Source organism: Brienomyrus brachyistius, chromosome 24 (genome assembly GCF_023856365.1).
Source record: "Brienomyrus brachyistius isolate T26 chromosome 24, BBRACH_0.4, whole genome shotgun sequence".
NCBI classification, from domain to species: Eukaryota; Metazoa; Chordata; class Actinopteri; order Osteoglossiformes; family Mormyridae; genus Brienomyrus; species Brienomyrus brachyistius.
Window position 1 is genome coordinate 4,056,875 of NC_064556.1, and position 18,028 is coordinate 4,074,902.

At 49.2% G+C, this 18,028-nt stretch overlaps 1 protein-coding gene across 9 annotated transcripts in view; it reads right to left on the reverse strand.

Annotated features, from left to right (window-relative positions):
* Positions 1 to 18,028, reverse strand: part of rapgef6 (Rap guanine nucleotide exchange factor (GEF) 6) — a 68,823-nt gene that overhangs the window by 11,718 nt on the left and 39,077 nt on the right. For 6 of the 9 annotated variants that reach the window (XM_048995067.1, XM_048995063.1, XM_048995065.1 and 3 more), the window contains 12 exons: positions 14,811 to 14,942; positions 10,555 to 10,735; positions 9,901 to 10,037; positions 9,267 to 9,425; positions 7,777 to 7,929; positions 6,910 to 7,074; positions 6,190 to 6,297; positions 5,897 to 6,103; positions 5,263 to 5,371; positions 4,819 to 5,059; positions 2,072 to 2,229; positions 667 to 907 (listed from right to left, as the gene is read on the reverse strand). In XM_048995067.1, the coding sequence (XP_048851024.1) occupies positions 667 to 907; positions 2,072 to 2,229; positions 4,819 to 5,059; positions 5,263 to 5,371; positions 5,897 to 6,103; positions 6,190 to 6,297; positions 6,910 to 7,074; positions 7,777 to 7,929; positions 9,267 to 9,425; positions 9,901 to 10,037; positions 10,555 to 10,735; positions 14,811 to 14,942 (1,991 nt within the window). The remainder of the gene's footprint in view (positions 1 to 666; positions 908 to 2,071; positions 2,230 to 4,818; positions 5,060 to 5,262; positions 5,372 to 5,896; positions 6,104 to 6,189; positions 6,298 to 6,909; positions 7,075 to 7,776; positions 7,930 to 9,266; positions 9,426 to 9,900; positions 10,038 to 10,554; positions 10,736 to 14,810; positions 14,943 to 18,028) is intronic. The other 3 variants (XM_048995066.1, XM_048995064.1, XM_048995062.1) reach the window with 1 other exon arrangement.

Genomic DNA, 18,028 nt, shown 5'->3' on the forward strand with positions numbered 1-18,028 from the left:
AAAGAGAGAGAGAAAAAAAAAAAATTGCACTGCGAATTTAGGCTAGCCGAAGTGCTGCTGAAATTCAACTGAACTCGGTAGAGCGGTGAAATTCAAATCGAGTCAATGATCATCATATATGTGGGGCAAAATTATCAGGATACAGGCAGTAAGACTTTGGAACATGAAGTGCATTTTGGGAAATCTCGTGACGCCAGGCAGCTTTCTGCTAGATGAACTTGCCGTGGGTCAAATGAAACTGGCGAATAATGTGACCGATTTGCAGCGGCTTGAGTGGCTATTTAGAGAGTCCTTAGGGCTGCTTGTCCTGCGCCACCATCCCCAGTAGTGCAGCTAGACATACAGACGTCTAAACGCTTGAATGTTACAGCTATCCTCTTCTTGTATTGTACTCTGCTACGCTTTGCAAACCATAACAGCTAGTGCAAACATCCTGATAAATCAAGGCCAGACTGTGTTTCCCAGATTAAATACCATCTTTCAGGCAGTGTGCCAAGAAAGGAACACAGCATCAGACAGTGACTGAGGCTAGGAGGCTGACTTCCCAAGGGAAAAAGGAATAGATGCAGCCAATGAGGAGGGAGTGGGCGTGGCCTAGCCATCACGCTCCCTTACACGGGGTCCTTGCTTTTTCTCAGGGGATGGGGTGGACTGGACAGGGCCTACCTGCCGTTGAGCTGTATCCGGTCAGCCAGTTTGGACAGCTGGTCGGGCAGCCTCCTCTGCTTAATGACGCCCTCCGGGCTGACGGACACCTCGCACAGGGAGAACACGTCGGAGGTCTGGAGCAGGCCGAGTTCGGCGATCGCGTGGGACACGACTTCCTTGGCTGTGGTGTCCTTGCTGATGATGATGTAACAACTCTGCTGGTCCGACTTGAACACACGGATCACCTGGTCTGGAGCGTCTTTGTTTAGGACAGTAAGATGAAAATTGATTAAAAAAAAGGTCGATTGTTGAATAGCATAAAAACATTAAATTGTAACACTTGCACAAAGAATCAAGCACGCGAGGTTAAGATATCATCATCTGTACAGCAACTCGTAGGACAGTGTGTCATCATGATGTAACCAGTGGTAACCTGAAGGACGCCCTAAACAGTTTTATCAGAGCGACTTCCTTATCACGTGTTAAGGCGATTTGATGGCTTCCAGTTCTGGGCGATGCAAACATACAAACGGGAAATCCTATAAAACACTGAAACAACTGCTGACCCTTTCATAAAAGAAGTTTACAGGAAGGAAATAAAGGAAAACTTTCTCTACAAATACTACGTTTGCGTCACTTTAATTAGTCCGAACAGCCTGCTTCGTTCGGTCGGAAAGTTCTCATAGCCAGGAAGCAAAACTGAAAACAGACCTCAAGAACCTGAACCATTATACAAATCACCCAGCACACAGGGATGTCATTCTGATTCTGAAATCGACTGCACAGAAAGAGTCATTATACAGACGAACGTCTAAAGAAAGCAGTGGTAAATTTATTCTGCAACCAAAATAAGAACTCGTTTAGGGAATAGAAACATGCTTTATTCCAGCCAAATTAGGGTTTAAAATCGTGTGTATACTGTACTTACAGTAAAATCCAACAGCTGCGTCAGCATCAAAAGGAGGAGAGACATGACTGAACACACAAATAATGGATATACACAGTCTGTCATCACACAGACTTAATCTCATCTAAAAACCCGAACGACTCCAACTGGCAATGATCAGCAATATTTTTTTTTCTTCGTCTTTTAATTTTTTTTTTCAGAACCACATGTCACGAAGAAATGTGCGAGCCGCGTAACCCAAACCCCACTTAACGGCTGGTTCACGAGTCACAAATGGATGAGGAAAGCGTTCGGTAATTAACGTTAAATGAACGCTGGGATAGGCTCCCTGTCCTGGAAAGAATACATTCCCCTTAAGGTCATTTTATATTTATGTAAACTTCTGTAAGTATTAGCAGCTGTGCTAGCATTCTTCTAAAGCATTGTTTACCTAAAAGGCTCATCTTGAAAGCACACAGCAGTGCCCGCTTTAGCAGCAGTGCATTGTGGGAGAATGGGATGCTGTTGACCTCTCACCTGTGGCGTTCGAGTAGTCGAGCACGCTGGAGACCGGCTGCAGCAGGTCCGGGCTGCTGGAGGACAGAGCTCCGGGGATGGGCATGATGGCCACGCTGTGCCGACACTGCTTGGTGCCCACGATGCTGTCGTCCTGGCACTGGATCACGCCGCCATCACTGGCACACAGAGGGCACGGTCACAAGAGGAGCACCGACCATTCCCAGTTCATCATCTCTCCAAACGAAACGGTGCTCTTTATAGCTTAATGATCTCCGTCTCAGAAATGTCACTCTAGATGCAGCTGCGTTACGTTAAAAACAAACAAAAAAACAAAACAGAAATGGGGAATTTGTGGCGCAAATTAGCCAAAAACCCACTCAGAATTCTGGGGCAGGTAATTCCAAACCCGCACCCACAACACACACCAACTAGCCTTCAAGCTGAGCTCTGCTTGCCTACCTGACAGCCTGAATGTTTACCGAACTTGTTCCTCATCCCAGTATATGACACAGTCACCCAGTTCAGCGACGCAACCCACATCCATAAAGAGAGCGGCGCGCGAGTAAAACTACAGACCAAAAACTGCGATAATTGAGTATGAACTGCTGCATAAAATATGACAGAAATCATTTACAGATAGAAACAAACAATCTGACAGGCTGACGACAGCCATGGCGAATGGTGCGAGAATGGGGGCAAACCTACAGTCGCACGTCAGTGTCATGCCATAAATCGGAGCCCAACAAATCCAGCCAAGAGTGCCAGGGTTCAATTTTCCCCTCAGCCCGCCTCTCTCAGCGATTCTGCCAAAGCCGCACGAGGACTCTTGCCCAGCAGATTTGAGCCGATGTTGTGATGTACGGCGCGCTCACTGTAGTACTGCTCACTTCAAAGCCCACGTGTGCGCCTTTCATCTCCCCCAATCCCATACACCCAACAGGCCTGAAGTCAAATGCCGGCCGAGTCCTCTATACCGCTCAAACTGTCAAACTGTCTGGCCGCTCCTGCATCAACAAACGTTTCCAAGAACGTAAATTTATTTCGTGGAACTTGTCAACACCAAAACTTAAAACGCGAATGATTCAGTCAATCTATGGCTGCAGGTCATGGTATTTTCGACACATATCACCCAGTAAACTAAGGAGTATTTTCTGTGATGTATTTAAAGAAGGTGACCAGTTTCAATCTGGCAGGACCGAATGATGTGTTAATGTAACACACAAAACACCCAAAGCATAAATGGATAACTGACTTCTTTATGTGTGATAGCTGCTGACAGACATTTTAAAAACCACAACTAAATATACAACACGTTAAAGAAGAAGTATGCCTATTTGCTAGCCAAGGCTCTAACGTGTCACACCTTGTGACAAAGAATTATTAAGGGAGAGTTACAGTAGGCAGTGCATTCCTGCGTTAGAGGACACCTAGTAAACTAAAGGATTAGAGGATCGTAACCATTGTTGTAGGTTTAACACATAACTCACCACGTCTCCACCCTACTTAATTGATTTTTAAGAAAACTACCCGTTGACGTGACATGCGTCTCAAAATTGAAATTGTTCTGTGCAGAGTAATGCATGTCCACACTCCTTAACAAGGCGAGACCCGTGAAATAATCAGTTTCAATACTCTCACTGCAAAGCCAACAAGTGTCCTCAGAAGATGCTCACTGACCTTAAACTACCCAGCCCAACACTTGTCTGTTCCCATTTCGATTTCAGCCTTTTAAGGAAATACGAAGTGGTTTCAAACCAAATTAGGGCAAATCGGGGAAGTGTCTTACCCAAAGAGTCCTCTGCTCGTGTGAGGCAGTTATGGAGAGAGACAACAGTGAAGAGCAAGGTGAGAGAGACAGTCAGAGACAGGTGGACGAGGTACACAACGTCACTAAACACGGCACGTGACAAATCAAACAAGTCACCACGTCTCACGGCATGACGTTCTTTTATTTTATTTTTTTATACACCTGCTTTTAGAAATTTACAGAGAACGGCAGTAAACATGGCGGGAAAGAACAATACATATACCAGCACAATAAAAAAATGAATAAATGCAGGGAAATGAGCAATGCAGCGCGAGATGCATGCGCTGCAGTGAATGCGTCACACATCTGGCAGATGGGCTGGTGCACTGCAGTGCCACTTCATGCATAAGCAATGCGATGAATGAGTGGTAGGCAAGTTGTCAGCAATTTGTTGGCTATATTTATAGTATCACAGAGGAAAGACGGGCGCTTTGATAAAACTGATCGGAAGGACCGGACAGCCTGAGCAGTGTTCATGGAGCAGAGATCATGATCGAGATGTCAGCCTGTGTTTACGTCGCGACTGCCACTGAACGAGGGTGTAAGCGTGGGCGCGCAAATGCCCAGAACGGCCTGCGTCGGCCCACTGCTTCCGTCAGCAGGCAGAAGCGGCATCGCTGGTAATGCGAATGAGCGACGAGTGGCAAAACTATAATCAAAAGCTTGTGAGATGTTGAGATGGAGGCTGAGAGACTTGGGACCCCTGCTGACCAACTGGCTGAAACTAGCGACCCCATCCGTGGCAGTGAAGCCAGCGAGGATGGAGGCTGCTTAAGCACCATCTGAGAGCGACAAAGCGTCCGCAGCCCGACTGTCATCTCCAGCGATCACTAGTATCTGGTCTGAGGCACAGATTAAAGCAGCCCTGAACGGAAGTGGAGCAGGGGGATGTGGATGCGGAGGACGACACAGCATGCCTGAACAGAACCTGCGCGCGAGGCAGGCGCATTCTGGGTACCTGAAGGGCTTGGGCGGCAGTATGCTGAAGCGCGTCTTGTCGAGAATCTTCCGGATCTTGTTGCGCCCCCCGGAGACAGTGTTGGCCTTCATCTTCTTGTGGCTCTTGTCGGTGGGGAACTCGAGGTCGCCGGGCAGGTCCGGGATAGAGAAGCGGTTGCTCTTCTTCTCCTGGATCTTGGGCACGTGGGGGCTGCCATTTCTCTTCTCGTGCTGGACCCTGCTCATCAGCTCTTTGAAGACTGGGGGGCGGGGAGGCATGTGACACCACAGACAGAGAAATGCATCATCTCTGAAGACACATTTGATTAATTACTTGTGTTACATTCTAAAATCGTAAGTGCATAGGCTACAAGTTTATATTTTTAAACCGGCAAACAGAAAGCTGTCTGACACGTGTGTCAGTGTTTCTGAGGGTGCAAGCCAGCCCCCCCCCCCCGCTTACCGAATATGTTCGTCTTGACAGTGAGAGAGAGGTGCGTGTTGTTCTTCAGAATGTCCATGGCTTTGGCGTAGGTGATGTTCTCAAAATTCTGCCCGTTTATCTCCATTATCTGAAAGATCGGAAGCTTGCCTTAGACGCCATGCCTAGTCCAGAGTTTACAGACAATTACATCACTGCGGAATCCATAAAGTGGAACCCTGACAGGGAGCCTGACACCTGCTGGCCGGAGGTCATTAAGGCACGTCACCGCATCAGGCCGAGTCGCCTCGTCTCTCTGCCTCATGCCCCCCCCATCAGCAAGCGCATTAACCAGCCACGCTCACGGCCAGGTACGCACGCAAATTAACACCTTAACTTCTGCAGGCTCTCGCCGGAGAGCAGCCATGAAAAGCACCTCCCTGCAATGTAGCGCCCGAGCCTCTAAAGATCACGGCCTGATTCAGCAGCAGCTACAGTAAGAATTGAAAGTCAATAAATCAACAATAGATTAATATGATGCTGCATTCCTGGCCGACTTGGTTGGCAAAAGGTTAGTGTTTAATGATGCCACACACACACACGACCTGCTGAGGCACATGCCCCCCCCAAATCACATGGCGGACGCCCCCATTCTTGGACCAACTTGGCCTCCTACCTGGTCCCCGCGCTTTAGCCCGGCCTCGGCGGCCTTGCTGCCCTTCTCCACCTCGTCCACGAAGACGCCAAAGCCGCGCTCGCTGCCGCCCTGCAGGCTGAAGTGCAGGGGCGACTCCCGGGAGGGCTTCAGCAGAGTCGCCAGCCGACACTTGGCCTTGGCCGCGCAGGCGATGTTCAGCAGCCTCAGGTGGCCCTTCATCTTCTGCTGGAGAAGGAAGAGGAGCCACCCGTCACCACGATTATCAGCGGTCTGATGCGGTGCGGGCGGGAGATGCGGAAGGTAATGCATACTGCCGTCTCCAGGAGCCTTTCGAAGTCCTCCAGGAACTGTGTCATCTCAGGGTTCCCTTCAAAGTCGTTGAAATGATTGTTGACCCACAGGAGCACGACCCGTGTGACCTGCAGGGGGGCGGCATCGAGCACGCTCAGCTTACCTTAGCCCGAGGCGCTCCAAGTTCATATCTTATCCAAGAGAGACTGTAGCTAAAAGCGTGCACTTCCAGACTTTACTCTCACCGGTTACTCCATCTCTAATTTATTATGACACGCCAGATAAATTCCAGCTATCAACATGCTAGTGGAGCAGTTCCAGGAATCTCAGCAGCTAATAAGTGTTTTGTTGCACATGACAAGGATGGAAGTGAACGAGTTCTGCGCGTTTACACCAGTACAAATGGACAGAAAAACAGCTACTAAATCTGAATGTCATGAACACAAAATGGTTATTCAGTATTTGCCAACCCATCTATGAATTCTCTGGGCGTTCTGTTCACTTGTATTCTTATTGAGCAGTGGTGGGCAGTTCAGGTCCAGAAAGTTAAAATCCAGACCAAGATTTTATTTCAACCAACCAGCCGAGTATAAAGAGTCACAGTCACAGAGGACTCAGCTGGTTGGTTGAAACAAAACCTGGATTTTTACCTTCTGGACCAGAACCATCCACCTCTATTGCTGAGCTTGTTTCTGCACAGAGAGAGAGCCAACGGCTGTCTTGGGGTGTGTGACAGGCACCTTGTCTCGGAGGCTGTCCACGTTGAACCACTCCAGCAGCTTCCTGCCGACCTCCATGGGGCTGGACAGGAAGGTGCGGTAGGTGAGCAGGAAGTCCTCGATGTACGTGGGGTCCACCACGGAGTGCTCCTCCACCAGGTGCATGATCAATCGCTCGGACGTGCCCTGAGAACGAGTGAGCGGCGCAAACACGCAAGTCTGATAAGTGCAAACCCTTCACCTCATGGGGCAAGCGAATCCATACTAAGCCGTATATCGGAGATTACTAATGGATTACAGGCGAAAGGCCACAGTAACGCTGACTGAAGAAAAAAAAAAAAACACTTTTTCTTTAAAGAGCCTTCCTCCAGAACGGTACCATGCTGTAATGTAAGTGACGCCGCGGTTCGCGATTCGGCCATTTTGATATGACAGCAGCACTGATCGAGCACATGCAGAAGATGTGACGGCTGCACGGTCAGAGGAATCCAGAAAGGTAAAGACCCTCCAGAGGATCTGAAACTAAAGCGTCCCTTTAGTCGAGAGAGCGCAGCTCCGAAAACAGAAGTGAACCCGTTTGGAAATACAAGCACATCTGACGCAGCGGCATCAAAACACATTTAGCAAGAACAGAACACCGCGACTAAAAATGAGCTCCCTCTCATATACAGGGACTTTGAAAAGAGATTCTATTATATCTTGCTTCTTTTACGGACGTTTTTTAGGTCCTCGTTCAGGGGCCCAATGGCGACATCACCAAGGCCTTTTGATCACAACCACAGCATTCTAACCTGTTGAGCTGCATGCCCCCCCCAGTTCCATAGATAAGACTGCTTCTTTAACCAGACGTGAGAGGCCTGTGCCCTCTCCCCCCCCCGACACCCTCACCTTGATGACGATGTGGCCTTTTCTGGTGCCGCTGCGGTCCAGTTCCCGATGCTCCTTCACCATGACGATCTCGCCCTCCTCCTCCACCTTGTGCGTGTTCTTCTCCACATGATTCAGGATTCGCCAATAGTCCTCCTGGGCGATGCACACGAACTGGCCCAAAATGACATGGGGACACTTGGTGAATTTGGAGTAGAGCAGCCGGTTGCTGCGCACCAAGGACGGGTACTCCCAGAAGAGCAGGGCTGAGTCATGGCTGCGAGGCATGGGAAGGGCCGAGACGGAGTCCGCACGCTGCTACCGGCACAGACTCCCCGCTGTCTCCTCTCACGCCTCGAGCGTATCGCCGGCTATCGACCGCGTGCCCAGCGCCTCAGCCATAAACGGGGGCCCTGAATCCGAGCAGAAGTCCTGTCAGGAATCGAGGTGTGATCCAAGCAGCCTCAGGCAGGCGAGCCTCCCCACCGGTCCATCCAGCGCCGCTGACGTTTTCAAGTAAAGCGCATTTAGTGTGACGCGCTCTATATAAAGGATCGGTTCCTGTTTCCTACAAAGGAGGCTCAACAATTAACCCTGATTCTACTTGAAAAACCTGGCTAACGCAGAAAAAGAACCAAAACGGTTACTTAACCGCGGCTATTTGTATTTGCTGTGTGACGACGTTTTTCCTCCTTCAAGCATACTTGCATACTTTTTCTACACTAATCAGGTCACTGACCTAGGATTACAGAAAAATGCTCATTACAGAGAAGCATTTTTATCATACTGTTTCAGCCCCACCGAGTCCCATTAACCAGGGCTAGATTTATTCAATTAGGAGACGACAAGATGTTGGAAACAATGGCTCAACCCCACCAACCAATCATAGCTGGGGGTGATCACAGGGCACGAGGCAGAGAAAACCCTGAATGGGAAAGCATCTCAGGGCACAAGACAGGAGACAACCGGAAGAGGATGCCAGTTTATCACAGGGCAGACAGCAGGGGACACCCCAAACAAGACACCCATTCATTACAGGGCACGAGGCAGGGGACACCCCAGATGGAATGCCAGTACAGCACAGGGCATGATGCAAGGGGTACCCCGGACTGGACGCCAGTCCATCACAGGACAGACAGCAGGGGACGCCCCAGACTGGACGTCAGTCCATCACAGGGCAGACAGCAGGGGGCGCCCCAGACTGGACGTCAGTCCATCACAGGGCAGACAGCAGGGGACGCCCCAGACTGGACGCCAGTCCATCACAGGGCAGACAGCAGGGGACGCCCCAGACTGGACGCCAGTCCATCACAGGACAGACAGCAGGGGACGCCCCAGACTGGACGCCAGTCCATCACAGGGCAGACAGCAGGGGACGCCCCAGACTGGACGCCAGTCCATCACAGGGCAGACAGCAGGGGACGCCCAAGACATCACAGGACACACACTCACAATAACATGTTACGTGCAATTTCTCTTAAAGCATTTATTTTCTTTTAAAGGGACTTTACCTGGCAGTCGTCACCTTTGCTCCGCACCTCGCCGTGCATGTACTGCTTGTCCAGCGAAGGCGAGATCCCGAAGCTGTTGCCCATGCACAGGGTCTCGGCCCTGCCGTCCGGGTGGCCGACCTCCACCGAGCCGTTGAGGATCACATACCACATGTCCAGCTGGCCACACAGGCGACAGCACTCAGCACCCGACAGCACTATCGACCGGCCAGTTAAAGGTAGCATTTTCCACACAACCTTGAAACATAGTGCATCATTTATCTGTAGCTTCCTAAAGGATAATCATGAAAGAAATGTTCGACTTGGGGACCTTGAAGGTGTCAATAATATAAACTGGTGGAAATGGCAGCAGCTAACGAGGTGAGAACATGGAGGCTGCCCTGAGGAAATGTGAGGGGGTGGCAGCGAAGACCCTGCCAATGGGGCCAACACGTCACCCCGGTGTGCTTTCCAGAAGCAACTGATGATCTGAACAGGGGCATCCATCTGGCTTTTTGCTCTCCTAGCCAGCCAATACTGATGCTAAAATTCTTGGACCCTACCCATAAGCAGAAATGACCTCCATCTAGGGTGGGGGGTGTAAGCTGAGCCACAGTGATGGAGACTGCGCTACTTCTCCCTCTCGAGGTCTTACCTCTTGCTGGTCGTGCAGGATGACTGTCCCGGCGCGTTCCACCACCTCAAAGACCATGACGGTGCAGAGTTCCCTCCTGACGGACATGGTCATGTTGGCGAAGGCCGGGAACTGGTGCATGAACTCCAGCAGCTGCTCTGCATGGCCGAAAACAGGGGAAGGGTGAGCAGATAACTATTAGCTCAATGTACGGTGCTACTTAAATAAAATCCTCGGGGACCCATAGGCAGTCCACATTTTTGCTCCATTCTAGCTCCTGGTAGAAGGGAGCAAAAATGTAAACCGTCTGGCAAGGAGCTTGGAGGGAGCAAAAACATGGACCGACTGGGTCCTTGAGAACTGGATTGCGAATCTCCTTTTAGCTGTATAATGCCCCCATACACCAGGCTTGTCTTGTAAGGCAGGGGATTCGGACCAGATTGGCGGGGTGCTGTGAGTTGTTTCCCCTACAGCAAGCCTGCGGCAGACAGATCCAGGCAGAGTAATTAAAGGGACGGGCAGAGAGACGCAGCTCTCCGTCTTAGAGTCAGCACGTTTCCCCACTGTCCTTTATGCCTTCAAAAGCCTGCAGACTGACAAACCGGCACCAGCAAAGCCTTCCATAAACACCACAAATTCGGCACCGCCCGTTTGCGGAGAAGCCGGCCTGCTCACCTATGTCGTCATCGTTCCTGTCTGTCGGTTCCTTTTCCAGACACTCCCTGACGAGGTCCCGGCCGAGCAGTCCATCTGTGGTCCTCTCGAGGTCCTCGTCTTCCTCCTCCTCTTCCTCGGAGTCCACCGGGGCCTCCGGGAGCCCCGACAGGTCCACATCACCGAGGTCGCTCTCTGTGGCCTGGCAATTCAGGAAGAAGGAATCCATTTCTCAATGACTAAGTACCTTTATTCACACCACTTTTTTAATTGTTCTGCCGTAGTTTAACTCCAGCCTATGGCTCATACCAACTCCCTTTCTCTTCTGGCCATTGCAATTAGATCGCTGCAGCTGGGTAATCAAAGAATTGTAATACGCGCCACTGCAAAGTCCGGCATAAAAGAGCACTGGCAAATTAAAATGTGCAGTGTCTAATTGCCCTGCCCATGCCATTCTTTAATCAAGGAGGGAGCCAACTTACTGTAGACTAATTAAGAGAGAGACAGGAATTCCAAAATGTAAAAAAACAAAACAATCTATTTTGGGCCAAAATTACTAAAACAAGTTAATTAGGATGCCGACTTGCATTACGTCCAATTTGCATAATTACTAAGCGACATCGATGTTGTATTAATTACACGCACAAGTGAATAGTTTCATAGTTTCGTCACACAGATGTGCTTGTTTTGTGTTTCAAGTCCAACCCCCCCCCGACACACACAAAATCCACAAAGAGAGAGTGTGTGTGTGTGTGTGAGAGAGAGTGAGATGACAGCAGCATGCAAACGGTGGAGCTGGGCTCTGCGCAGGAGCAAACCCGCGGGGGGGGGGGGGGGCAATCCCATCATATGCAAGTACTCTTCTGTGTATTTTTTTGTTAATTATTAGGCAGGATGTTGAATTTTTTTGTTGAATCATACGACAAAAATTGCTCTGGATGAAAGCGAATGCTCAGCGATCCGAGCTCTAAGTGCAAAAGTGGGTAAAGCACTGAGCTCACTGGCAGGTCCCGTTCTTCCCAGAACAATAAGAGGAAACAGCTGCCCTGTGAATCGCAGAGATTCGGGGAGGCAGATCGACACGGCTGTCAGGCGGGCAGCTCCTTTATCTGGCCCATTAAGGCACCCCCGGTGAAAGCGGTTAACATATAAAATTCACCTATCCACAGAGCGGCCTCTGGCTGAGCCCGGCGGAACCACGGCCTGCCCTAAATCACGGCGGTAATTGTACCCGACTGTGAAGGCCACGGCTTCAGTGTCCAGCCCATTATTATGCGAGCGTGTCCTGTAGCCAGGACCAGAAGTCCCCCACCCCCACCCTTTACCCACCACTGGGCCCAGCCTCCACTTACTCAATGTCAGAGATTTATTGCTTTTCAGGAAACTTGTACGTTTTTTTTCTTTTCTGCACACAAAACATCGCTGTCAGCATAATGGGCAGCATACAAAACCTGATGCGGGGGGGGGGGGGGGGGGGGGGGCATTGGGGTAAGAAGTGCTACGGCTATTCAACCTGCCGCAGGCGTTACATGAGACGAGCTGGCCTGACGCTCTGAAATCTGACAGTAACAGCTAAGGTATATCAGTACAGGCCAGCGGCTGCGCCACGTGCCAAGGAGCCCGAGGTTTATTGGCTGTTAAAATGCAGGATTATTCATAAGGCAGCCAATTGTATTTTTCGAAGCTGCTTCAGGTTTCACTTTGGAACATTACAGACCAGAGGACCCTGCGACATTTACCACAAGTGTAAAGACATTTCTGCAAGACAAGATCGGTCGGTGGAGAGAGGCCACTGTGACTGGTGTGGTTATGGTTGCTTTAAACCATAAATGCTGGAAAATTCCCTTCCGTAAGCCTTAAAGTACCCGCTGACCGGTTCTGTCCAGACACCGGTCGGGTCAATCCCAGATGAGACGCTTTCCCACCAGCAGGAAGCGTGATATCTTTGGGATCTGCCAAGGACGGTCGGTGTAATATGGCATCAGGCGGATTTAAAGATTCCCTGACCGCAAAACACATCGCGCCGCTATGAAATGCTAGAACCTTCTACGGTTGAAATGCGACACCCTGGCTGCTCTCTGTGTGTTCATTTCCGCTGGTATCACAGCCCTAAATCTGCACTGCTATGTATTGGGCTTGATTCCATCTCCAAGAGGCAGTTTTTCATGATACACCTGTAAACAAAAATGATACCTCATTCGAAGTATGAGGCATTCAGGAAACTCTACTTTTTCCCAGTACATGAGACAATGATATTGGGTGGATGTGTATCAACATCACTTATATAAGGCCGGGGGCGGGGCCTGAGGGCCTCAACAGAAAACTGATTGGTCCCAGGAGTACTGCCCCTTCCTGTCACTCGCTCATGCGAAACACATCATTGGCTAATTGCCCCTGTGTATGGCCACTCAGCTCCATTGGTTTCTGGCTTTGGTCCACCCTATATTTATATGCATGTATACCTCACACGCCCCCAGGCTTCTGCCAGTGACCTAAACAGTCGATTTTAAACACGACCTTTGTGCATAATTTAATTTAATACAACCCAAAAAATGCATTTTGCATAAACAGCAGGCAACAACAGTGGTGAGCAACACAACATCTGGATCAGGGCTGCGTGATGCCACATTGTGATATGACTGCGATTATGTGGCGCATGTACAATAATCGCAATTTATACAGATTAATAACTTTTGGGCATCAAAATATGCCTCGCTAAATCTCATAAAAAATACGCATCATTAAAAATATGCATCTCACAAACCTGCTAATTACTGCTTTGAACCTGCCTTCCAAATTGTGGGTGTAATTAAACGTCCGTAAAATACCGAAAAGCCGGCGTCCGGACAAATGTTTACGCCTGTCATCTAAAGCCCTGGTGATCATTATGCATGTTGCCATATAATGATGACGTGATATCATGCAGCCCTAATCTGGATGCAGTTGTATTAAGCTGCTGAAGGGGGGGGGGGGGGGCTTCCAGCACGTCACCATGAAGGGTGGTGCCAAGATTTCTGCTGCCATTGAATGACGCTCAATCAATAATAAGGAGGCAGGAGGATACGTTAACTTCACATGGGTACAAGGATACCAAGTTGTTCTCGCTAGGAAAGGTACCCCAGAGAGCGCCGGTGACAGAGGGCGGACAGAATAACGGAAACGATGAATGGATGATGAGCAGTGTCACGCTTCAGCCCTTCTTAGAAGGCCCTTTGAACCGCGTCATGGGATGCTGGACCATTCTTCAAGAAGAGAAGCCTCTGGGTTTTTTTTTTTTAATAGGATGAAAGTTGACTTGACACCCTGATCTTGTGAGGGTTCAGTGATGTTTATATCTAGTGAGAGGAAGGGACGTCGTGCAGGCGTTCACCTGCATTGTTTAGCAGTAATGCATGCGGCACGACCATCACAAAAATCGGGGAACAGCATTTGCTGTCCTATAAAACCGCAGCCATGCATTCGACTTAACCAGCCAGACAGCTGCGTACACATTGTCTACTACTTATCAATCACCTTCATCCGAAAAGAGGTAGATTATTGATAAAGACCCTGGAGAAATTTGAGGTTAGGTGCCTCACTCAAAGAGCCAACGGTGACATCACTTTGCCAAGCTTGGGATTTGAACCTGCGACCTTCCTGACCTGCTGAGCCGCACACTTCCTATACTAACCGACACGGCGGGCTGAAGCATCCTTTTTTAGCCGTAGTCCATTTTAACGTGGGGGAAAGGATGATTGATGATTCAGGCCATGTTACTTTTTCCCTACCACTCACGGGCCCAAGTCTTTCCCTTTGGCCTGTACGCCAGGTTATTTGTCCTTGTACGCTGTACAGGGTGCCGATTCAGTTCCACGGTACTGTACTTTTCTGGTGTCTTATCAGGTAGGCTGTCAGACAGCAGTCCCTGTCAGTGAGATACAACTCGCAACATCTTTGCTAATGCAGTTCGTCCATGTTTAGCAGATGCTGTCATGCTTTCGTCATGGGTGATTTGTATGTTATCTTTAAGTATTCCATCCATCCATCCATCCGCTTTTCCCATTCAGGATCATGGGGTACATGTTCATGTATAAAATACAGTTATATACACAGAAGGATAAGCAGTGAATATAGTAAGCGGTTCACATCCTTGAAAGTCGGTTTTACAGGAAACTGACAAGGTCACCAGAGGACATCGCCGCTGACGCGTCGCGAGACAGAATGACAGCTCCTTCCTCCTGTCAGGGGCCGGCCAAGGCGCCATCCGCAGCATTGATATCCCCAAGAGCGGCCCTTACCTGATAGATGTCTGATAGGCTGCTGCTCCCCGAGTCACTGGCGATGCTGCATCCCGATTGGCTGGCCGGGACGTGCATCACCTGCTGGTGCGGGTGATCCGTGAGGTGCATCTTGTTGAGGTCCCCAGGAAGCTACAGAGATGGGGGGGAGGGTAGCTTATTAATTCAGCACGTCACACTCACAATCTACTACCTCGGAAATGAATCCATAGAACTGGCAGAGAGTCCTGTGCCCTGAGAGAAGTACAGGGTCGCCTTGCCGATAGAAACGCGTCATACTTCTCCACTCTTTGGAAGTCTGTCTGCTTTACGGCTGACAAGTGACCTTTGAGAGTGAGCTGGGCCCTTTAAGAGGCCCCTGGCAATCAACCAGAAGCGAAACTGTCGCTTAAGTCTGATCTCTATTACCCCCTACCCCCGCCTCCTCCCCGGCACCGGTCCGTCACTGTTGGGTGAGCAACGAATCGGCACCATTACAGAGTCCGCCTGACAGTGACAGGCAGGTTGTTTTTCCAGAGTTAGAGCTGCCTCTGTGTACGACCACTTTAGTGTTTTATCCTGCAGATGCACTTAACACCTAATTAAAACTCACAGACACACAGACCTCCTTATCTGTGTGCCCAAAACCGTCAGTAATCTCACTACATGTAATGATGTAAATACCAGCCAGGGTAATTCTGCGCTATTATTTACACACTCCCAGTTGCCCAGAGGTTAAGTCCAGTACCAGATGCTGCTTCTCACTGCTACAGTGAGACTTCGTCCACGTTGATGTCAACTGGCGTGCCTAAAAATAGTATGTAAATAGAGTCTCAAGCTAGCTTCCTGCTAAAACCGCAGCGCCGGCCCCGGCTTCGAGAGCGCAGGTGCACGTCTGCCGTGCCAGGTCATTAAGGGACAGTGACGGTGGCAAGGAGTGGCGCACCGACAGCCAGCAGACTGATGTGTCCCGGCTTCTAATAACAGAGCGATTCGAGACGGCTGCGGAATACGGCACGTCACTGATCTGTGGGGAGGGAGGGGGCGATTCCTGCAGCAGCGCAGCCACTTGCACTGTTGCTCCTAGGCCGCATGGACCATGCGGGACCCCAACAGACCCCTGCTGGCAGACTTACAATGGCGACGTGCAATATTTATTATTCCAGTCTTCGCTCCCTTGCCCCAGTCTACAGGTACTACATCTGCACCCCCCACGCCTCCACCCAAACTACTGGGCAGACAGCCAGGTGTCTCAAAGCACCAAGACCAAGCAATTCCAGGTGAGACTCCCTGTATCGCCCTGAGGCAAATCTTGGTGGAGCTCTGTCAAGACATGTGAGCGCGTGTGTGTGCACACACATGGACGCACGCAAGCACACACACAAACGCATGTGCACGCAAGTCCTGCGTAAAGCACAGGTATATCTTTAAATGCTGCACCATAATGGATATTTATTTTGTTATGGCTTGCAGTTTTTCAGACGCTATTTGCGTCACACATTTCTAATATGAAGTTGAAAGGTGCTAATGCTAATGAATACAGTACAGATCAGGTAGGCTACACTTATTTTTCTAAATGTGCGCCGTCACGGATATTTATGTTGTTGACCTGATAGTAAATCAAAATAAATGTTCTTTCACGCAAATTTTAGTTTACAGGTGGGTTGCAGCAATATTGACAGAAGCCTGTTATTTTAGACAGCCATACTTTGTTCAGTAAACCACTGTCTGTTAACGAAAAAGAGGCAATTCATGATTTAATTTTTTTCTACTCCGACTGTACTGAAAAAGTACCGAGCCGAGACTTCAGAACTGAGGTATGTACCGAGCCGTGATTTGTGTGTACTGTTACGCCCCTAGTGGCCAGTACCGCTGAGCCAGAACCTGTAAAGTAATCGGGCTGACAGCGTTGCGTAAACTGAAGGTTACGTAGATTGACTGAAGACGGGGTTGCTGAATAGAAAGTTTGAATAACACAAAAAATTCCTCCCGGCAAGGTCACATTCAGACACACAAAGAGTCCAGCGATAGATTTTAATATGAGGACGTCCGCTTCTATTACACTACAATCGATCCGTCACTATGCAGAGCAGTGGACACGATGCCCCATCCTGCCTACTTAAGACATCCCAGAACATCAGTGCGGGGCTGTGCACGTGTTTCGACATGTGGGCACCAGCGATAATTCAACACTGGATGCCGTCTGGACTGTTCAGACAAATTCCAAGTGCATCTATCAGTGCAAAGTTTTCAATCCAAATGTGATTAAACATTATTGATTCCTTTATGATGGTTCAGTTCTCAGAAATAGATACATGGCCCTCGGATATCTATTGCACGTATCGACAGGTGTGCAGGAGGACAGATTAATCTAGGCTAATGTATTCCTGATACTTCGAGCCGCAACAGAAACATCACCGTAACTTTCACCTTCAATTATAAAACTATACGGTTAAAAATGTCGCGGCATTACGCGGGAAATGCTCCAGTCGGGGTGACTAAACTACCATGTGACACGGGAAATGGGAACAGAGAGGAAGTAGCAGTTGTATTCAGGAAACGGGGCCAACAGTAGATGAAAGGGAGCGGCGAGGAAGTTAAAAAGAAAAGCCGCCTCATTATGAATCTGAAGGGAATTTTGACGTTGGGCAATTTTTAAGAGCAATTTTACCAATTTCTGCAAAACTGTTTGATGGACGTTTTAGTGGAAAAAAAAAAAAAAAAAGGAAGCTGTACAGATTCCCACCACCACCACCCCTCCCCCAACAAGCCGCCCTATTTAGGACAAGGAGCAACTACTGGTCATATGATACACTAAACATGGCTGAAAGCAATTAAACGCGAACATGCATTTTTCCATCATGGCGACGCTCGGAATGACAGAATCTTCCCCCCTATTACCACGTGTAACAGTAACCCCCCCAGAAAAGAAGCAAAACAATCATTGGTTGCATGTGGGAAAAACATACTAGAAATAAAACAAAGCGAATGAAATGGATTTCATGGTCACATTTTGTATTTGATCCAAAAGAAAATTATCCATAAGCGATCTTCCGGGGGTCGGGGTGACTCTCGACGTACAGGACACCACCGGCACAAATCCTTCTTAAGTTATCACACACACACACACACACACACACACACACACACACACACACACTTCTGTGATGAAGGGCCCTTGCTAAAGCATCCGAGGGTGTCTTCCATCTAAATTATTCACTCTGCCGAATGTTCTTCGG